At 42.8% G+C, this 23,268-nt stretch overlaps 1 protein-coding gene across 1 annotated transcript in view; it reads right to left on the bottom strand.

The window, feature by feature from the left end:
* The window catches only part of c5 (complement component 5), a 52,122-nt gene that overhangs the window by 4,116 nt on the left and 24,738 nt on the right, over nt 1-23,268 (bottom strand). The window contains exons 21-35 of the mRNA XM_079816086.1: nt 17,426-17,562; nt 16,786-17,007; nt 16,489-16,549; nt 14,502-14,591; nt 14,075-14,284; nt 11,483-11,567; nt 11,160-11,319; nt 10,980-11,078; nt 10,715-10,886; nt 10,387-10,592; nt 10,130-10,282; nt 9,977-10,039; nt 408-501; nt 280-319; nt 72-174 (exon numbers count right to left, since the gene is read on the bottom strand). Of these exons, the coding sequence (XP_079672212.1) occupies nt 72-174; nt 280-319; nt 408-501; nt 9,977-10,039; nt 10,130-10,282; nt 10,387-10,592; nt 10,715-10,886; nt 10,980-11,078; nt 11,160-11,319; nt 11,483-11,567; nt 14,075-14,284; nt 14,502-14,591; nt 16,489-16,549; nt 16,786-17,007; nt 17,426-17,562 (1,895 nt within the window). The remainder of the gene's footprint in view (nt 1-71; nt 175-279; nt 320-407; nt 502-9,976; nt 10,040-10,129; nt 10,283-10,386; nt 10,593-10,714; nt 10,887-10,979; nt 11,079-11,159; nt 11,320-11,482; nt 11,568-14,074; nt 14,285-14,501; nt 14,592-16,488; nt 16,550-16,785; nt 17,008-17,425; nt 17,563-23,268) is intronic.

A 23,268-nucleotide genomic window follows, 5' to 3' on the forward strand; every position in this document is an offset into this window, starting at 1 on the left:
AGAAACATAAAATGTCACACAGTTTTCTGAAACTATGGTTTCTATGGAAATATTTGCATTTACCGTCTCACCATATCTAGATCCTCCTGGACTGGGATCACACCGGTCGGCAAATGAATTTCCATCACAGTGTGGCTTGATTCAGTTTCAAATGAATTTTCATGTGGCTTGTATCTTTACACAAAATGGCATTTTTAAATGTGTTTTTCATGCAAATCAGAATTTTACACAGACAACTTAAAACCTGTAACTTCTTATCAGGAGTTTCTACAGACTTACTTTGCACAGGCCACAATTCGCTGTGACAAAAGCATAGGATCTGCTCACAAAGAAATCAAATTAGCTGCAAAAAGTTCATTTTAAAAGACAACCAAGTGTATAAAAGTATAAAAAAATACAGAACGTACCATCTGAATTTGGGACACTGTCATGAATGTCAATAGTCATATCAAATTGGCAATTTTCATTGCTCTCTGTCATCCCATAGTAGACCGTTCTCAGCTGTCAAAAATTAGGTTAATCAATAAATAAAATGGTTCCATGCATAGAATATTTTTTTTGAATTGTCTAGATTGTTGTAGTGTTTATTAACCCTTAATCGCCCCTCAAGTAGGGTTTACGTTTGAGTCCCTTGGGGTCAGATAGACCCCAAACTTTTACAGAGCGATTGCATAAGGAAATATAATTTTTTTACATGGAAAACTATATATCATTTTTTTTATTTACTTCTCAACTATACATTTATGCTGTGTTTTTGTGGGTATTTGGTAGTTTTTTACCTATTTACTGCACAAATACTTAACTATGTCATAAATTGGCTCATTAAAAATCATTTTTTTATGAAAAAATCACTTGAATGATGATCTTAAATAAATATAAATAGTTTTTGGACATTGCTCTATGTGTTAGTGATAGAATACCGCCATCTGTAGGTTTGTGGAAAAACTTTAGGAATTATATTTAAAGAGAAAGAGAGTGCAATGACCACATTATCCAATAGAGGTCCATAGGGATGTTATGCAAAAGTTAAGCTGCCGTTCATCTTTCTTTTATTTGCCCTTTTCTCTCTCTTTCTCATGATTGTTCCATGTTGCATTTGTGCTCTAGTATTTGTCCTTAATTTATGTATGGAATTTTTTCAGATTTATGCCAGTTTTGTTGATTTTATTTGCCAGTTTCTATAAAAATGCTCTCTGTTGCAGTCACACATGTGTGTGTTTGTGTGCGTGTGTGTGCGTGTGTGTATGAGACAGAAAGTTCGTTCCACTTTGTGTTTATGCTCTAGGATCAGATCTTGATATAAATGTAGACATTTTCAGATTTATACTGGATTTAGTTGATTTTTTTTTACAAACAAAGTGAAAAAAAAAGCATTTTTTACATTTTCCCATTCATTGCCAAAATCCAAAAAAATGCTCCAGACACCTGTGTTTGTGTTTGTGTGTGTGTGCGTGTGAGTGAACATGCTTGTTCCATATTGCATTTGTGCTCTAGTATTAGTACTTCATTTATGTATGAAAATCTTTCAGATTTATGCCAGTTTTGTTGATTTTATTTGCCAGTTTCTATAAAAATGCTCTCTGTTGCAGTCACACACATGTGTGTGTTTGTGTGTGTGTGTATGTGCGTGTGTGTATGAGACAGAAAGTTCGTTCCACTTTGTGTTTATGCTCTAGGACCAGGCCTTGATATAAATGTGGAAATTTTCAGATTTATACTGGATTTAGTAAAAAAAAATTGACAAAAAAAGTGAAAAAAATGTATTTTTTACACTTTCCCATTCATTTTCAATGTGGGGTCAATCTGACCCCGAGGGACTTAAACGGTAAATTTTTTTTTACACACCTTTAGAACAACCAAATCAAGCCCAGATTTTTTGTGCATGTTTAGATAGATTATTTAGGAAAAGTCACCGAGTCTCATGGCCCTGAGATGAAGGGAACACTTTTAAAAAATGGAGGAAAAGTCCAGTGGGGTCAGCTGGACCCCAAGGGACGATTAAGGGTTAAATACACTGAAAATGGCCATCTGTTAGAATGATTGTTTAAAAAGGATGATTTTGTTTTTGTTTAATCTGGTCGATACTGATCATTGTATATTAAAATTCTACTATACTGTTATGGAAAAAAAAAGAAGATTAATAATAATCAATACTTTTAAATGATACATTTGAGCATCATTACACTATATAACTAGAAAAGTATAAAAAGAAACTTTTCGCTTTGAGATCTGAAATTAATTTTAAGTGATCACTAGAAGACAGCAGAGGTAGTCTAAATGTAAAAATAGATTAAAGGGGTGGTAAACCACGATTTCACTATTCTAACTTTAGCTAACGTGTAATGTTGCTGCTTGAGCATAAACAACATCTGCAAAGTTACAACGTTCAAAGTTTAAAGCAAAGGGAGATATTTGCTTTTAAAGAAATCAGTTTCTAAGGACTACAGCAAACGGCCAGTAGGCGACTACAGACATTCCTCCAGGGTTGGTGACATCAACAGGCTCAATATTTACATAAACCCCTCCTCCGAGAATATTAAATAGGGGGGGGGGGGGGGGGGGGTGAGGCCATTTTGTATCGCGGCGCTGTTGTGGTATAACGTTAGTTAGGCTGGAGTGTTGTTGCCGCGATGCCGAGGAAACGCTGTTATTTTCATCCGGATTGCAGGTCTGGGGTACTTGCTCTGTTCAGCCTTCCTTGGGATGGGGGTGCGTTTAACATACAGCATGTTATATGCACGTGTGTTTGAGTCAGCGGGGAATCAGGCGCGCGCAGGGCTCCCTGCAGCACATCTAACAGAGGAAAACATCCACTGTCTTCGCGATTTCAATGCCAGATTTGCACAACGTCAGCTGCGTGAAAAAAACACTGCCAGTGCGTGGATGCACGACGCGCGCGCTGCACATTTCACGGAGGACAACACAATCTTCCACAAACTTCGCGAGTTCAATACAGGATATGCACAACGGCTTGTCCTGAAAGCTGGATTTACAAACAGAAGCTGTTTACGGGCCACAACCTGTAAGTCTGATTTATTTTTCATCGATGTGTTTTCCTGTAATAGGTTGTAGCAAGGAAGTAAACAGATGACAACACTGTTCTGCAAACCAGTCTGTTAAAAGCTCATTCATACTTAACGTTATCCGACGAACACCTAACGTTACAAACACTAACGTTAAAATCTCAACAGCGAACCTGGCATTAGTGTAAATGATTCTTTGATTAGAGCTTTTATGTATTGTTTATCTACAGGCATGCTAAACATGGTTCTGTGTGTGATTTGGCTAACTTACTAGTTAAAGCCAGTGCTTAGTGTTCGTTTTGGGTTAGTTCTTGCGACAGATATTTGGCTATAATCGTTCTAAAAATACAAAAGTTAAAGTGCCATTCAGTAGCGATCACTAGTGATGGGACATCTGAAGCGAGGCTCCGGAGCTTGTGTCGAGCAAAAAGGGGCGTTCCAGATGAAGCCCCGATTCGAGGCTTGTATCGTTTCCGTGAAAATCACGTGACGATGACAAACGAGGCCTCGGTTTCTGTTGAATACGTCATTGCTTCATTCTGAGTATCGCTTCCGGATAAAAGTGGTTCGAAACCTCGCGCCTCTTGTGGGGTTTGCAGTAGGCGTTTGCATTGGTGTTGAGGTGTTGGTTGTACGTAGTAGCGAGTAGTAGCGAGTAGTAGCGTGTTTGTAGTAGCATAGTTATCATTATATATCATAGCTTGTATTATATATTATATTACATTATACTTAGTTTAGTAGATTATTAGAGTAAATTAGTTCAGTAGATTATTAGAGTAAATTAGCCTATATCTAGTTGTAATACCTATAATACGTATATATATATATATATATTATTCATTTTATTTATAGGCGCCATTCATGACACTCAAGGACACCTTACAAAGTTCACACAAAAGATAGAAGTTTCATCAAACAATAAAGACAATACAGATATATATATATATATATATATATATATATATATATATATATATATATATATATATATATATATATATATATATATATATATATATATATATATATATATATATATATATATATATATATATATATATATATATATATATATATATATATATATATTATTATATGTATAGCCTCCCAGTTCCATGCACTATTGCACTCCCAATCAGCACTGCACACACAATAATTTCTTTACAATCATTTGGGCCATTCACTGTCATCACTAACCCAAAGAACTACTGAATAGTTGAACACAAAGTTGTGTGTTTGTGTGAGTTGTGTGTGCATAGGTTAATACAAGCAGAGTAAAATACTTTATTTAATACACAGGCAATAGAAAAAGGGTGTGCCCACACTATGACAATTTGGTTGCTCAGGATGAATAGATTTGTGTGCGATACATTGCTTTGCACAGCAGGTGTCACTAGGGAGCACACTGTTTCATGAGGCTTCAGCTAAATGAACCTTTTGGTGAACCAATGGGCTGGAAAGCCTCAGTGGTTCAGAAAGCCTCATTTGGCCATCACTAGCGATCACTATAGACCCGCAGTCTTTACTCTTGAGGACTGAACAGGTTCTGCTCGATCATCTTCACTCAAATGTTCTGGATCTGATTCGGGCTCATATGGTTTTATTGACGCCGACCAAAGCACAGCCTCCGGTAAGGGGCGTGACGTTTCCGACGTGCACTGCGGTTAGCGAATCACAACACACTGGGCCAGCTAACCAATCTGAGCCCATTGCGTATTTTTGAGGGACTGGCTTCATACAACCCGGAAAGCATCAGACCGTTTTACAAGGAGGGACAGAGCAGTGTAGAATAAAGGTCAAATATATGAAAAATAAGGCAATTTTTTTTAAAACGAAGCATGAATACATGTTACAGTGCACCCCACAAACACAATCAAGCCTTCAAAAGAATGTGTTTTACCACCCCTTTAATATCAACCAATATATCAACCAATAATGTCTCGTTTACATACGTAACCCTCTGTTCCCCAAAGGAGGGAACAGAGACGCCACGTCGAAGACCGACGAATAGGAATCTCGGCAGAGAGCCAATCTACTTCGAGTGTAACTGAACGAGCCAATGCACATTGTCATGCAATTATTGCAGCAGCTGCTCTGTCTCGCAGTGCTGGTATAAATAAATAAAGTTTTCGCTGAGGAGCCGAGTCAGTGACTTGGCACCCCTGTGGGATACAATGAACATAGCGACGTGACGTGGTGTCTCAGTTCCCTCCTTCAGGGAATAAGGGTCACATATGTAACCGTCGCCACGTCGAAGACCGACAAATAGGAATCCCTACCAAAACGCCATGGCCGCTGCCCCCTTCCAGTGCCCTGTGTGAGCCTCCTGATCTCTCTTACCCGATGAGACGGGGCTCACACAGAGAAGTCCATCACTGCTGTTCCACATGACCCAATCAGTGACTATTGTATAACACTGGGAAAGCGTGCCTTCTAGTAGGAGGGAACACTGCGGAACCCAGGTATGACTTCTGAGTTATTGGCTGCAAACAATAAGGTGGCTCCAGCCCTACTTAAAGGGAAAGACACAGGCTTCCGCTTAGGAGCAACTGTGGAAGAAACATATTGGATCCCCGCAGGGTCACTCATATAGTACCCAGCCTAATACCGGTTCTCAAGGATTCAGCTGGAATAGGCCTAGCACCAGACACTTCGCCTCGCCCAGCACAGAGGGTGATGGAGGACTCGACAGGATTTGTTGTGGAGAATATAAGCGCCACAGTTCAGGGTGCAGCAAGCCGACAAGAGCCTGGGCCTCTCAGTGCTTCTAACCGTTTGAGGTGAGAAGGGTATGGAGGGAGGATGAGGAGGATTTAGCCGACCAGGTTGTGCTGATATGCACAAATGGGGTCATGATATGCAGATAGTGCAGCAGCATAGACTTTGAGGGTGGAGGGAGACAGCCTTCGCACCAACCCTTGCTGCAGGAAGGAAAGCACAATACTGATCGAACATCTTCGGGGGTTTTCTCGGCTGAAGAACACCATTCGAAGAACAGGTTCCACTGCGAGGTATAAGACAGGTATAGACAGTGCTTGTGCCAAAGTGATGGTGTTAACTACCTCTTGGGGTAAGTCACCTAGACCCTCCGGAGACCAGACATGGAGTTTCCACAGGTCTGGACGCGGGTGCCACAGGGTACCTCGTCTCTGAGGAATTTGCCAGGGAGGGGCTGTCATGAGGAGCATTAGTTCTGGGAACCAGGTCTGGTTGGACCAAAAGGGCGCAACTAGCAAGACCTGCTCCTCATCCTCCCTGACTTTGCACAGAGTCTGAGCAAGTAGGCTCACTGGGGGAAACGCATATTTGCATAGGCGCTGGGGCAGCTGTCAGCCAGCTCATCTGTGCCGAGTGTTCCTTCGGTCAGGGAATAAAACAACTGGCAGTGGGACATATCTGGAGAGGCAAACAGCCTCTCCGAACTGTCTGCAGATCAGCTGGACCTCCTGGGGGTGGAGTCGCCACTCTCCCGGGAGCGCAGCTCATGAGAGCTTATCGGCCACACGTTTGAGCACACCAGGGACATGAATGGCCCAAAGAGACCTCAGATGCTTCTGACTCCAAAGGAGGAGATGGCGGGTGACTTGCAACATGTGACAGGAGCATAGACCATCTTGACGGTTGATGTACACAACAGTCGTAGTGTTGTCCATACGGACCAATACATCTTTGCCCTGTAGTGGCTTTCTGAGGCGGCTCAGTGCAAGATGTACTGCTAGCAACTCGAGGCAGTTGATGTGCCAATGCAGGTGGTGGCCCGTCAAACCCCTGACACTGCATGCCCGTTGTATGTGGCCCCCAGGCATCCGTGAATACCACAACATGCCTGGACACCTGTTCTAAGGGCACTCCTGGCCGAAGAAACAAAGGGTCTGACTACGTGCTGAAGGTTTGTCAACAGGCCGATGTGATGCTCACCCGGTGAGTGCCACGCTGCCACAGCCACGGGATGTGACCACCCTCGTGCAGGCTCTTCTGTGCCTGGCCTGATGAACCTGCAACAACACCATAGCGTGTAAGGCAGAGGCAGCTTCCCCGCAGGCCTGATAGGCCTTGCCGGATTAGATCCGACAAGTACCTACTGGCCCGGGAAGGGAGACACGGGATCCCCCTAAAGGTGGAGTTAGGGCACAGTTCCACTGTAGGAACCTGCGTGTAACCCGTCGTAACGCCGTCAAGGGTGGTGAGGGAGGAAGAGCCACTGGACTGGTTTCTGGCAGTAAAAGATGCCGTCCATGATTTAGTGAGCTCCTAATGCACCTTCGGGAAGAATGGGACCAGGGGTGGGGCGCTGAGAACCAGCACCCTGAGAAACCAATCATCCAGCCTCGAGGGTTCGGGACACGGTAGAGGTCTCCAACTCTCTCGTGGCCCGCGAAAGCATAGCCATCATCTCCGGATCTGTATCGGTCATAGCTACCATTCCCGAAGGGGGCAACTGCGCTGATTCGTCATCCCCAGTGAGAACCTCACCCTCCGATGCAGCGATGGACATCCGGTAGTCGGGGGGAGCTCTGAAGGATACGACTGGCACACACCTTGAGGGTAGCCCATCACGCTCCAACGGCAGCTCTACTGGCTGCAAAGTGCGGGATTTCAGGGGGTTGGTTCCCAGAGGGAACCCTCAAATCACCTACGCTACTGCCAGTAGTAACCCTCTCAGGAGGATTAGATCTAGGCAGAAGCACTGGGACTCCAGCCCTTTTCAAGAACTGGAGTCTCCGAGATGGTCATCTTCCCGCAATGGGTGCATGACTCATCCACGAACACTGCCTCAGTTTGTAGAACACCCAGACACGTGACACAGTGATCGTCACCATCTCTCGGCGCCAGGTAACCACTGTATCCAGAAACACAGACAAACAGACAGACACAGAAAAAGAAAGAAATCGACCCTGCTGCTGTGCCGTCACACGCAACACCAGATGTGGAGAGATCCTACGAAGAGCTCACTCGTTTTCCTTGTCACACATGCTTGTAGAGAGCAAGAAAAACATCCACCGCTCGGCTCGAAGCAAAAGGTTGATTTACACTGCGAGGCAGAGCAGCTGCTGCAATCATTGCATGCCAATGTGCATCAGCTCGTTTAGTTACACTAGAAGCAGATTGGCTCTGTGGCGAGATTCCTATTTTGATGGTTTTCATCATGGCGTCGAAAGTGACTGACTGAATGGGAACCAATTCAACCACCAATTCAACATTCTGCTCTTTATTAATTGTACTCATTAAGTCAGTTTGATTACGTCTAAAATCGATAAGCATAACCTTTGTTTTAGACCTATTCATGTCTGCAAATAAATGTGTCTACAAAAAAAAGGATATGCTTATCGATTTTAGACACAGTTCCATTCGACCGTAAGTGGACTGCGAAGTGGACTTCAGAGGGTATTCCGCCATCTTAAGTGAGATTCCAATCCAAAGGGATGTTCAGTTCGAAGGGCACTGCAAATGGCGTAGGGAAGAAGGGAACATCGATACATCACTTCACAGGAAGTGGAGAGCGAAAATCACCCAACTGTCATTGCGCGTCGCATCGCCAGTCTGAACCATTTATTTACGGTCTATGGTCAGAACTAACGATGGAACAGAGCCGTTGGAAGAGTTTTTAAACTGCTCTGCGATGGAGGAGTTTATAGCATTTGCATATTTATACAAACTAGAGTATTTATGAATGGTTATGGCAATAACTGTTACATTCGCATATTATATTTTATGAATATGTAAACAAATTAAAAGTATTGAGAAGCAGCTGAGGGCTGTCATTTTTTTATATTTGACTTTATTTACCTCAGGAATGTTTACTATGCAGCTGCGCTTGGGAAAGAAAGTGCACGAGATGAGACTGCTGCAAAGACCATTGATTAAGATAAGCCTACATTTACACATAGTTAACCAAATCAAAAGGTATTTTCATATTGAATGACAGGTGCAGCTTCAAATCTGTTCAATACAGGTAACATGTAAACTAATAAAACTAATGGACAATGTTTTGATTATATTTTTTAGATACATGTGTTTTGTAAATGTATATGCTTATCATATGGTTTTAAATTTGAAAGTAAAGTAAATTACAATATTAATTTATGTTATATCATAATCTGTGCGACCCCGTCTTTGCCTTTCTTTGATGATGTTGTAGGGAGTTCCAAATGAGCGATTATTGTCAGCGAAGTCCATTTCAATTGATATACCGTGCTCAGGGAGTAGGGAGCAGTGAACAGTGCGTAGGGACCCTGTCGAATGGAACGCACCCATTATCAAACTGATAATGAGTACAATTATTAAAGAGCAGAATTGGTGGAATCTTACAAGTATTTGGGGTGTTTGATTGATAATAAGTTGAATTTTAATTCCAATGTGGAGATATGTAAAAAGGGCCAGCAACGCCTGTTTTGTTTACGGAAATTATAAGTTTAATATTGATAGGTCGTTGATGACCTTGTTTTATAAATCTTACATTCAGTCGGTTATAACTTTCACTTTAGTACGCTGGTATGGTAGTATTAGTGTTAAAGCTGAAAATGTGGTGGTGAAAATAGTCAATACCAGTAGTAAAATTATAGGAGCTCATCAGAGCCACCCTACTGACTTGTATAATTGTCAGGTGGTAAGGAAAGCCCAATCCATTTTAATGAGTTTCATTTTCTACCTTCTGGACTTAGATTTAGATTTCCCACGGTTAGAAGCAACAGGTATAAACATTCATTGATTCCTACTGCGGTTTCTTTGTTAAATTCGGGCATGGGAGAAGTTGTGGGAAGTAGGTAGACGTTTGGGCTGCTGCTGTCTTGTGTTGTTTTTAGGCGTTTTAATGTTTGTAAACTGTATTTTATGTACGTATGCTGGTCTTGTTGCAAAACAAATTGCCCTTAGGGGACATAAACAAATCAAGTGAAGTGAAAGTGAATGGGAACTGATACTGATATTCTTTTGTTAAATACAAGCTCACTTACTTTGACAAATGAAACACCAGAGCTCATTGCTGTTTTGATTATTAGATCATCATTTTTGGTCACCTTTTCAAAGAAATCAGAAGAGTGGCATTCAGTTTATAAATAATTTACCCTTAAAAATTAAGTTTAAATCATAAAAAATGGATGTCTTACCTCTATTGGTTTAGCCACAGGCTTTTGCTGAGTTAGTTTGATTCTGCTGATGTCACCTTTAGTTTTGTATTCAATGTCAATCACCATGTCTAAGGTGGCTTGACTGTTTAAGATGCTGTACTTGGTAAGGGCCTCCAAAGTGAGAATGCTGTCCTGAAAATTTGAGGAAAGTGAGATCGCATTTGATAAATACAAATTTAAAAACATAAAAAATGTATATAAATGTAAATGTATATATATATATTGCATTGGAGTACCTGTGTTGAATGAATGCCCCCTCCGTATCTCTGGTCTTGTGTTAACCAGTTCAGGATGGGCTTTGCATAGGTGGAATCACCTCTGACTAAAGTGTTAAGCAGGACATAAAGTGTTGTTTCCACAGTCTTTGCTGTCACACTACTGGGTTTTAATGAATCCTTTTTTGGTTTAGAGTCTTGCCAGTAACGAATTATGGCTGGGTTTCCTGAAAATGTAAGATGTACAGACAAAGTGGTCATATGAAGCTATTGGTCAAATATTAAAGGGTCTAATCTGAGCTGATTTTTTTGGTCAAAAGTATGTGCAATATCACAAATAAAATTTTACCTTTAACTTGAGCCTGCTTTTTGATTTTTTCATAAAGTCTGGCTGCTGGCATATTATTGATGTCTACCAGTGTGAGAGCATAGGATGCAATGGCTCTAACATATAAACTTTCAATCTCCTGTAACTTAGAGGAGAGGTACTGCGTGGCATGATCTAAAGCATATTTAAAGGCCTAGAGAGACAATTGTACTGTTAGTCACTGACTGAATGAGGAAGAATCCCACATTTAGGTTTCTGATATTTCAGATTTTACTGTCAGCCATACCTGTATGTTAACATTTGGGACCTTCAAAGCATTTTTAATTCCAATCATGACAAAAGATGTGAGGAAGACTGCCTTTTCAGTGACATCTGCTCCGGCACCCTTAAAAAAACCCAAGACAATCTGGATCAAAACACTGAAATATACAGTATAATATTATGAACACTTATTTTCTTCACACACCATGAGTTTAAGTGGTTTGCTTTTTGATTTCTCAGAGAATGAGCCATCATCATTCTGACGATTTTTAATTAGCCAATTGATGATGTTAGGCAGCACTTCAGACTCCAAAGAGACATATTCTTGCATGTCAGCAAAAGCCTTGACTACAAGAGCCGTCACCCTAAAGAAGTTTTTACAACATTACACCTCCAGTAGAATGTTAGTAGCATGTAAATTGCTATCTGAGTATGTAAAACATTTGTAAAATAACAATTAGACAAAGCTTTGTTTCAGCTGCCAATGAGGAAAAAATATGGCAAATAAGAAATTGAGCAGTGGTTTACCAGGTACTGGCTGGTTTGTCCTTGTTCGATGACATGCTGAAAGCATATTCAGAATTCAGCTTATATGACATGATGCTGGTGATGCCTAGAAAGGAACAGTGAGTCTTTAGATCACTTAATAGTTAATTACAGTTAATTATACTGATAAGAACTGATATAGTTACTTTCGTATAAGACAAGCAAGTAAAAACTAAATGTAATTATTAAAGAATGGTACTATTATATGGAATCGAGTATACAGACAATGTGAATACACTCACCTAAAGGATTATTAGGAACACCATACTAATACTGTGTTTGACCCCCTTTCGCCTTCAGAACTGCCTTAATTCTACGTGGCATTGATTCAACAAGGTGCTGAAAGCATTCTTTAGAAATGTTGGCCCATATTGATAGGATAGCATCTTGCAGTTGATGGAGATTTGTGGGATGCACATCCAGGGCACGAAGCTCCCGTTCCACCACATCCCAAAGATGCTCTATTGGGTTGAGATCTGGTGACTGTGGGGGCCATTTTAGTACAGTGAACTCATTGTCATGTTCAAGAAACCAATTTGAAATGATTCGAGCTTTGTGACATGGTGCATTATCCTGCTGGAAGTAGCCATCAGAGGATGGGTACATGGTGGTCATAAAGGGATGGACATGGTCAGAAACAATGCTCAGGTAGGCCGTGGCATTTAAACGATGCCCAATTGGCACTAATACCCCTTTTCCACCAAGGCAGTGCTAGAGCTAGTCCAAAGCCAGAGCTAGTCCCAGTTCATAGTTGGTTCGACTGAGGAGCCTTCTAAGAACCGTTTGCTTTTCCACGGGCTGAGAGCCACAACAGAGCCATGTCTTACGTCACTGTATACGTCTCATCTCTCTCAGCAACGCTAGTGAGGCAGCGGCAGTGTTGCCATGTCTGCTGTTATGCCGCAGGCTTTTTTTCATGACCGCGGCTTGAAGCGACCCCAATTATGTAATATTTAGCCCCGGGAAGGCGAATTTTAGTAGGCAACCATGCCAAAAAAACACATATTTTACCCCCAAATGTGATTTTTACCAGGGAAGCCCCCCTGAAACGCGATTGGCTTGTTTTGAGTAGCAATATCGCGGGTTTTGTTGTGAAAACCTTGCAACCCTGGGCAGCGGGAAACACAAACACACACCAGGCTTGTTCAAGATGCATCGGCGCTGCGCACACCGATCCACATATGATAAAAAACGCATGAGTGAATCAAAAGCATAAGGAGTCATATGCTCTCGCTGGACTCGTTATCATACGCCAATCGGTCTCTGCACAGCACCGCTGCGAACAAGCCTTCCATCAACAATGCAAACGTTGCGTTACTGTTGATTCACATGGCATTACGATCCTACATCGGCATCAAAACACAACGAAAACACAGCGGATCCAACGCATTCATGCAGTTCGCCGTAATTTGTATAGACGGAGATTACAAACGAGCAGCAGCTCTTAGCTCCATTAGCTGCTATTTCAACAATGGCGGATCTCAAGTTTGTGTTGGTCTTGTTGACCCCGCCCCCAGCGCCTGACGTAATCGGTTCTTACTTCTAGCCCTGTTCTAGCCCAGCAATGTTTTGGTGCTACTTAAGAACCACTTTTCCTGGCTCGGAGCTGGGGCTTTGGGTGTGGAAACACAAAGAACCGATTTGAAACTAGGCTCTGGCTCCGATCTAGCTCTAGCTCTGCCTTGGTGGAAAAGGGGGTATAAGGGCCCTAAAGTGTGCCAAGAAAACATCCCCCACACCATTACACCACCACCACCAGCCTGCACAGTGGTAACAAGGCATGATGGATCCATGTTCTCATTCTGTTTACGCCAAATTCTGACTCTACCATCTGAATGTCTCAACAGAAATCGAGACTCATCTGACCATGCAACATTTTTCCAGTCTTCAACTGTCCAATTTTGGTGAGCTTGTGCAAATTGTAGCCTCTTTTTCCTATTTGTAGTGGAGATGAGTGGTACCCGGTGGGGTCTTCTGCTGTTGTAGCCCATCCGCCTCAAGGTTGTGCGTGTTGTGGCTTCACAAATGCTTTGCTGCATACCTCGGTTGTAACGAGTGGTTATTTCAGTCAAAGTTGCTCTTCTATCAGCTTGAATCAGTCGGCCCATTCTCCTCTGACCTCTAGCATCAACAAGGCATTTTCGCCCACAGGACTGCCGCTTACTGGATGTTTTTCCCTTTTCACACCATTCTTTGTAAACCCTAGAAATGGTTGTGCGTGAAAATCCCAGTCACTGAGCAGATTGTGAAATACCCAGACCGGCCCGTCTGGCACCAACAACCATGCCACGCTCAAAATTGCTTAAATCACCTTTCTTTCCCATTCTGACATTCAGTTTGGAGTTCAGGAGATTGTCTTGACCAGGACCACACCCCTAAATGCATTGAAGCAACTGCCATGTGATTGGTTGATTAGATAATTGCATTAATGAGAAATTGAACAGGTGTTCCTATAATAATCCTTTAGGTGAGTGTATAAAATAAATAATAAAAAACATGATATACAAAAAATATAAGGAAAAAAAATACAATCATTCTATTTTTATTCTACTCTAATTGAAACAAACATCCCACCAGCTTGCATCTTCCTCTTTAATTCATTTTCACTTGGAAGCTCCTTCCCCAGAATGTTCCATTTCTCTGTCTTTTCTAGGTAGTGGTAGACATAGTAGATTGGCAGGAGACCCATGAGCTCCATCTCTGCATTTCCTTGTGGCAGGTGAGTCAACTGTGTTAAACCTTCTGGGTTATTTATTATTGACAGAAGCTCTCCCAGTACTTCACCTTAACATGAAGAAAGAGTTACAAAGTGTGACTTGGCAACATTTCCTCACTATAAAACCCATAAGGCCTCTGGAACCTCCAATATAATCATTTTTAATCTATGCTGTTTATAAAAGAAACATAATCGAGCAAGTCTGATTTAGTTAAAAAATGTGACTGTGTAGAAAGTGTAATTTAGCATCTGCACAAATGTGTTCAAGTTTCATAGGCATCATACCATTAACTGTTAGAATACGATCCACAGTTGACTTGGGCGCAATGTTTGGTGGAATGACATTTTTAAACTCAAGTTTTCGAATGGGAGTGCCTAGGAAAGGAAATAGAAATGGTGTTAAACTCTATCAGGACTTGAGCAGAGAGCATGATTTTACTCTTAACCCTTTGATGCACAACATGGGTCTAAAGTGACCCGGCTGAGTTTTTATTTTTGATATCTTTGTAAGAAATTAATTTAATAATTTAGTATTCCAGGTATTCTTCATTTAACTTGTTTTTGATCATCACAAATCCTTATTTTTATTTTTCCTTTCTTACTTTTTGAATAAAAATAGTTTTTGTATCGCAACCCTTCTAATGCACAACATGGGTCTAAAATGACCCGTATTCATTTCCTATGTTATTTCAGTCATGGCTGAGTGTTTCTTTGCTGAATTCTTAAAATAGATGTATTTTATAATTTGTTATTCAAGAAATTCATTAAATATCTTGTTTTTGATTTCCACAAATCATTATGTTTATATTTCCTTTCTTACTTTATAAACAAACACAGTTTTTGTATTCTACAAAAATGACCCATATAGAAACCTTTGATATTTGCACATTTTTGCAAGTAGGAACATATTTACTGCAGAATACTATTCACCTGCCACACATTTCACAACTCAACACGGCTGCTTTTGTATATTGGATGCTAGTCTTATTTTATTTATTTATAACCACAGACAATATTTGATATTTTGTAAAAGATAATTGGACATAAAATTTGAATATTAGGCTATAGTTACCTTGAAATCCTAGTGAGAAATTACTTGTGAGAAAGAGAAACATGTCCAATACTTTTAGCTAGCTATAGCTGTTGACATATTCTATTCTAGCTAGCTAATGTTAGCTACACTAAGATGGCTTATTTACATGTAGTAGACCTTACAGTTCTATTATGAACCGTATCGTCTTGAATAATCCTTCATGCTGAAATGGTTCTTTGTGTTAAGAGTTTAGGGTTCCTTTTTCCTGCCTTTTTGATTTTCAAATTTGTAACTGTCAAAGCCACCTCATTACTGGAGCTCAGCAGCCATCCAATTACACAGACACAGACTGTCAACACACCCTCAACAGGTAAATGGTTTCTGTCCAATAATGACAATATATAATAACTATATACCTGATAAACTGTTTGATGTTCATTTGAAAATAGTCCTGTGCTTTTAAATTTATTTATCCAGAGTGTGAGTATGGCTGGTCACAGTCATTCTAGATTAACGGCTGAAATGGTTGTAGATGCTGCATGAAGAACAGGATGAGGAAGATGAGGCAATTTTTAGTCCTGATTCAGACTCTGAAATATCTGATGCTGATGACCTAGACTATGTGCTACAGGGTCAATCTGGAGTTGTGGGTGTAAATCCAGCTTGAGATGGCAATCTGAGATGCCGCTGTACCAGTGTGATTTTGTTTTGTCAGTTTTCTTTTCTTTTATTTGATCACATTCACCACAATTCAATTCAATACAGTTACATTACACCACCATTCAATTTCAGTGTTATCGGTTTTCAGTGATATGTGAATGCTATGTGAGACAAAGTGGCAAATAAAAATTTTCAAGTGTTAAATGTGTTGGTCTAAATATCTGCTAAAATGATTAATTTAACAAAATGTTGTCTTTATTCTTTTGTTTTATCATGCTTGCATAGATGGGTAATTTTTGACCCATATATGTAAACTTGATGTTGTAACACAAAACTATAGGAACAATTAAAATAATATTTTTTTGTAATTGAAAACCAGATATTTTGAACATTTATGGATCATGGAATTTGTAGATCATGGAATATTAAATTCTTAAATAAATTGATTTCAAAAGATAAAAAAAAAAAGTCCAGCCATGCATGAAATAACAGGAAATGAATACAGGTCTTTTTAGACCCATGTTGTGCATTAGAAGGGGTTTGCATAGCTTGTGCATCAAAGGGTTAAAATGTCCTTACCAAAGACTCCGTTTGGATCTATTCTTCCACCACTTGGTATTTCCGTTTTTATTCCCTCTGGCTGTGAAGTACCAGAACATTAGTCTGTAACTGAAACTGGTTTAGTTCTCAATAATACAATTTAAAAACAAAAAATATCATGCAGAATCATAAAAGAGTTCAGTGTACAATGAAAACACACTGTAACTTTCATAATGACAAATTAATGACAAATTTAGTATGTACATCTTTAGAGAGCAAGGAACACAGTATTACAAAGCTACTGTCCTCAAGTACTGACTGCGTATCGCTTCTTACCACCACTTTCAATTTCTTGACCACACTCTCAGCTCCCCACTTAGTTGTTAAAGTGAAAGTGAGTGTATGAGTGCCCGCTTCCAAGGCCATGATGTAGAACGTGACCAAAGCCACTGAACGACCTTCGATATGTCCCTTGTTTTCATTTGGCTTTCCATTTTTCTCCTGTTGAGTTCCACGAAACACACACACTCCCTCTGTTGCCGTCAGGGTCACACTGAACTATACTCATTTATGCGAGAGAAAGAAAACTGTAATGAGTTTATCAACACAATGTTACATAAATATATACACCATTGTTCAAAAGATTAGGGTCAATATGATTTTTTAATGCTGTCTCTTATGCTCACCAAGACTACATTTATTTGATCAAATGCAGTAAAACAGTAATATTGAAAAATATTACAATATATTTTAAAGTGTAATTTATTCTTGTGATGGCAAAGCTGAATTTTCAGCAGCCATTATTCCAGTCTTTTTTCTGTGAAAACCATTATACATTTTTCAGGATCTTTGATGAATAGAAATTTGAGTATTTATTTCAAACAGAATCTGACCCAAACTTTTGAATGGTAGTGTAGGTTATAAAGTATACTTTCGATTTAAACTCATCCTCCTGAATAAGAAGTGAACCGCTTACATGAGTTTTTGAAGAAAGCTGATTGTAGACTGAACCCCTGAGCTCAATCTGCTCGCCACGAACCATGGAATAAGGCAAAGGTACATCCACACTAATCTCCTGGGACACCTGAACCTTTTCATCTGACACACAGATTCCTGACCAAAGGAATAGGAGGATCTGAGATTATAATTAAACACCCCAAAAGGTCTGCATGCATACTGGATAATTTCCTGAATGCACTGTTTGTAATGATGGCTGTTTTTGTGAAGCTTACGCCTATGGTCAGAATACTGCTTTAAAAAAAAAAAAAATTCTTCATATTACCTCATAATGTGGCATGAGAGTGGTATACTGTTATCATCTTGAAAATAAACTAAATTTGGATGTTGATTACATTTTGTGTAAAAAACATCTCACTTCTGTCATTCCAACTGAATAATGAGTAAAAGTGCAAATGTTAAAAAGTGTGGCTGTAATTAAAATTCCAATATAAACCAGCCTGAAAACCATGTTGGTCCTGGCTGTTTTATGCTGGTCTAGCTGGTGGACCAGCATAGTCATGCTGTTCTCAAGCAAAACTGAGCTGGTTTTCATTCACAGTAAAATGTAAGGTCAAGCTGAGCACATTGCATACTGTGATACAGTATTCAGTTCAGTCAGAGATATAGAGCCTTAAAGGGATTTTCCTTCTTCAATGAAACACAAAATAATTTATTTTTAAGAATGTTGATAACCAAACCGTTTCAGTTCCCATTGACCATTGTTTTTTGTCCATACAACGGAAATCTGGAAAACTGTTTAGTTACAAAACACTCTTCAAACAACTGTTGTGTGTTCCACAGAAGAAAGTCATTCAACGATGGGCAGGGACGGATTTATGCATTTTTGTCCCCCATAAATCATTACTATTGGTCACATATCACATCTGTCTGTGGGTTTTGCAAATATGTAACCAATGAAAAGTATTAAAAAGAGGTGGTGACTAACCTCGTAACTCAATTGGCTCCTCAAACTTTTGGTAAAACTTCATAACTCTCCATCCTCTCTAAAGTAAATGAAGTGGCGCGCACCGTTTGAACCATATATGCTTGTTTGCAATGCAAAGGTAAATAAAAACGGTTTGTTTGAATAAGTACAGCATTTTCTTTACTCAAGAAACACTATATAAAGGCCAATGTTTTATGCAGGGGGTGGGGGGGTGTGCTGGGGGGTGAGTTTTAGTTTAGCATTTGTTGTTGAGTCATAGCCAATATTGTCTTAGTCTATGCAAAGCACTTCATCTTTTATAACATGAGATTTTGACCAAATGACAGAAAAGACAAAGCGCCCACATATAACTACAATAAACTTTATAACCTGGAAGTTGATGAAAACATAATTGAAAGAAAACACTTACTGCCTCAGATGTGGCTGTTCTAATGACTGTTCTAATCAAATAAAGTTTGATTTTGGTAAAATGTTAATAATAAAATGACACATGCAAGCAAGTACAGTGGCAAGAAAAAGAATGTGAACCACTTGCAGAATCTGTGAAAATGTGAATAATTTTAACTAAATAAAAGAGATCATACAAAATGCAAGTTATTTTTTATTTAGTACCGTCCTGAATAAAATATTTATTAATAAATTATTATATACATATTACATAATTGTTTTTTACATATAGTTCACAAGACAAAAATATAGCTAAATTTATTAAAATTACCCTGTTCAAAAGTGTATGAACCATTAAATCTCAATACTGTGTGTTGTTCCCTGGATGATCCACGGCTGTTTTTTGTTTTGTTTTGTGATGGTTGTTCATGAGTCCCTTATTTGTCCTGAGCAGTTAAACTGCCCAATGTTCTTCAGAAAAATCCTCCAGGTCAAGCACATTCTTCAGTTCCCTTTCAGTCGGTCACGTTTGACGTACGTCGGACGTCACCGACGAATTGGGATCACTTCAGAGAGCTCCTATCAGCTTCGAGATATAGAGAACGGGCCAATGGCCATTGGCGTGCAAGATTTGCATCTCGCGCTCCGCCCCGCACGGCGGGTATTAACAGGAAGCGAGAGCAGCACACTATTGTCATTCACTTCGGAGCCGAACAGGCGTTAAGACGGAGTCTGTTGACTGCTGTATCAGCAAGAAAAAAGAGTCGATTAAGCAAGACCGGAGAACGAAGAGGACGCTCGTGTAGGCGATTACGGCACACATCAGCGAGACCGTGTGCTCACAGCTGCTTCATATAAACACAACTGCTGTTCTCACAGCAAACCAGTTGGTTCGGTGAGGGCGTTGTCTAGAGTGGAAACACAGGCTGCACTATCCCCTGTGTGTTGCCGCGGTCTTCCCTGGGTGCTTCAGCACATTCCTGAAGAGCGTTTCCTCACAAAAAGTGCAACATGGGTGTGACACTGCGTCTTTTTCAAGATGTCATTCCACCCGTGCGTTTCTGCCGAGCAAGCCTCCGTGGGCCCCTGATCCCTCACAAGCTCCGCAGCTGGTGGTGTTTTCAGAGGAAACTGCTGGCCCCTCCCATGGACGTCCAGCGGTAACTTTCGGGGCACCCGAATGATGAGCAGATTTCGATCGATTGCATCGGAGGGGGAGTTCCAGTCCTCGGAGGATGAAGATTCGGCTGTACTGCCTCCCTCTGGGAGAGTGGCAACGGTCGAGTCGGACACCGAGTTGACGGCTATGCTTTCCTGGGCCGCCGGGAAGGTCGGGCTTGAGTGGAACCCTCCACCAAGTCCCGAACCTCCCAGGTTGGATGATTGGTTTCTGGTGCCATTCTTCCCGGAGGTGCATGAGGAGCTGACTAGGTCGTGGATGGCGCCTTTCAGTGCCAGAAACAGACCTAGTGGCTCCTCCCTCCTCACTACCCTTGACGGCGGACAGGTCAAGGGTTACATGGGGAGCCCACCAGTTGAGCGGGCCGTCGCGATGCAACTGTGTCCAGCGACCGCCTCCAACTGGCGTGGTGACCCACGTCTCCCGTCCAAGGCCTGTAAGTTCTCTTCCAACTTGGTTGCGAAGGCTTACAGGTCTTGTGGACAGGTCGCGTCTGCTTTGCATGCCATGGGTTTGCTCCAGGTGCATCAGGCCCAGGCGCTCATGGACATGCACGAGGGTAGGCCTGACCCAGAGCTCCTCCGGGAGCTCCGGACGGCGACGGACCTCACCCTCCGGGCGACGAAAGTCACCGCCCGTTCCCTCGGTCAGGCGATGTCCACCCTAGTGGTCCCGGAACGACATCTCTGGCTCAACCTTGCCGACATGAGGGAGACCGACAAGTACCGGTTCCTGGACTCCCCCATCTCGCCGGCCGGGTTGTTCGGCGACGCGGTTGAGAGCTTCACCCAACAGTTCTCGGCATCCCAGAAGCAGACAGAGGCCATCAAGCACATCCTGCCCCGGTAGCCAACTGCTGCTCCCACTCCGCAGCCGGCCGCAGCGCCTCCGCCTGCCTGTCGCCGAGGACGGCCACCCGCCTCCACCCCCGCTCCCGCCCCAGCCCAGCAGCAGCCTACACCTCGCCGTGGGTGTGGAACCGGCCGCGGGAAGGCCGTCCAGCCCGCTCAGGCTGCTGCCAAGCCAGGTGGCAAGCGCCGTTGTAAGAGACCCTGAGATGGGCCACCCAGAGATGGAGGAAACTGCTCTTCAGGAGATGGCTGCAGCACCACTCCTTCCCCCGGAGGAGGGCCGGGGGAGAATCCTTGTTTCTGTTTTTTTCTGTTCCACCCAAATTATCAATAAAAGAGCAGTTTTCAATATCTCTGGGTGCCAAGAGAGCGCGCCTGTCAGTGTTCGACGCTTCCATGCCTTGTCACTCTCAGACGCCTCTCTGTTCGCCAGCAGGGGATGCACCCAAGAGGTCTAACCACACTCGCACACCCCCTCAGCGGAAGCAGGTAAGTGTTGCACAGCACACGCAACCCCACTTTGGGCCGCCACCATGTCGTCGGAGTCGGGTCCCTGCATGCCGCCTCGCTGCCCCGCTGTGGGTACGTCTGTGGTGCCGTTGGTCCCGCTTGCATGGTCCCTGGGAGCGTGGCTAGCGCTTCCCAGACCGTCTCGCTGACTCATCTGTACCATCAGACTCAGCTATGTGATTCAGTTCGCCCGGCGTACCCCCAAGTTCAGGGGCGTTCACTTCACCTCCGTGTCGAAGGAAAACGCTCCTGTGCTCCAGGTGGAGATCGCTGTCCTACTGGCGAAGGACGCGATAGAGCCGGTCCCTCTAGCTGATATGAAGACTGGCTTCTACAGCCCGTACTTCATTGTACCCAAGAAAGGCGGCGGGTTACGGCCGATCTTGGATCTGCGGTTCTTGAACCGGTCCCTTCACAGGCTGCCGTTCAAGATGCTCACGCAGAAAGACATCTTCAGATGCATCCGTCCCCAAGATTGGTTTGCAGCGATCGACCTGAAGGACTTTCATGTCTCGATTCTCCCTCGACACAGACTGTTTCTTCGCTTTGCGTTCGACGGACGAGCATATCAGTACAAAATCTTACCCTTCGGGCTTGCCCTGTCGCCCCGCGTCTTCACGAAAGTCGCGGAGGCGGCCATTGCTCCCAAGAGAGAGCGTGGTGTTCGTATCCTCAACGTACCTCGACGACTCGCTGATCCTTGCCCAGTTGGAAGGGCAGTTGTGCGAACACTGGGACATGGTGCTCAGACACCTCAGCCAGTTGGGGCTTCGGGTCAACTGGGAGAAGAGCAAACTCTGCCCCACGCAGAGGATCTCTTTTCTTGGTATGGAGCTGGATTCGGTCGCCTAGACAGCGCGCCTCACCGAGGAGCACGACCAGTCGGTGTTGAACAGCTTGAATTCGTTCAAACGTAGGACAGCTGTACCAATGAAACATTTTCAGAGGCTCCTGGGGCATATGGCATCCGCAGCAGCAGCCACAGTAACGCCGCTCGGATTGCTTCATATGAGACCGCTTCAACGCTTGCTACACGACCGAGTCCTGAGATGGGCATGGCACAGCGGATCCCTCCGTGTCCAAGTGACGCAGAGATGCCGCCAAACCTTCAGCCCATGGTCAGACCCTTAATTTCTACGGGCAGGAGTGCCTCTAGAACAAGTGTCCAGGCATGCTGTTGTCTCCACGGATGCCTCATCCACCTGCTGGGGTGCCATGTACAACGGGCTTGCAGTTTCGGGTCTGTGGACGGGGCCTCAACTGCAATGGCATATCAATTGCCTGGAGTTGTTAGCAGTTCGTCTTGCACTCAGCCGCCTCAAGGGGCCGCTCAAAGGCAAGCACGTTCTGGTCCGTACGGACAGCACTGCGGCCGCTGCTTACATCAACAAACCGGGTGGTCTACACTCCCGTCGCATGTCACAACTCGCCCGCCATCTCCTCTTATGGAGTCGGAAGCATCTGAGGTCGCTTCGTGCCACTCACATTCCGGGCCTGCTCCGTTGTGCAGCCGACGAGCTCTCACGTCAGCAGGTGCTCCCCGGAGAGTGGAGACTCCATCCCCAGGTGGTCCAACTGATCTGGAGTCACTTCGGGGCTGCAGAGGTAGACCTGTTTGCCGCCCCGGACACGACCCACTGCCAGTTGTTTTATTCCCTGACCGAGGGGACCCTCGGCTCGGATGCTCTGGCACACAGCTGGTCCCGGGGCCTACGCAAATATGCTGGGGGGTGAAAACGTATTTAATTTGAAGATCAAGGCAAATTGTACTTAGTGAATGTTTCAACCTTTTTTAGTAGTTGTGTTTGAGTCCCTCAATTGTCCTCAGTGTGAAAAGATGAATCTCAAAATCACACAGTGATGGAGAGGGTTCAAATATGCAAAAGATGCTGGAAAACTGAAGAATGTGCAGGACCTGGAGGATTTTTCGGATTTTGTATGATCTC

This window comes from Gobio gobio, assembly GCF_949357685.1.
Source record: "Gobio gobio genome assembly, chromosome: 4".
Lineage (NCBI taxonomy): Eukaryota > Metazoa > Chordata > Actinopteri > Cypriniformes > Gobionidae > Gobio > Gobio gobio.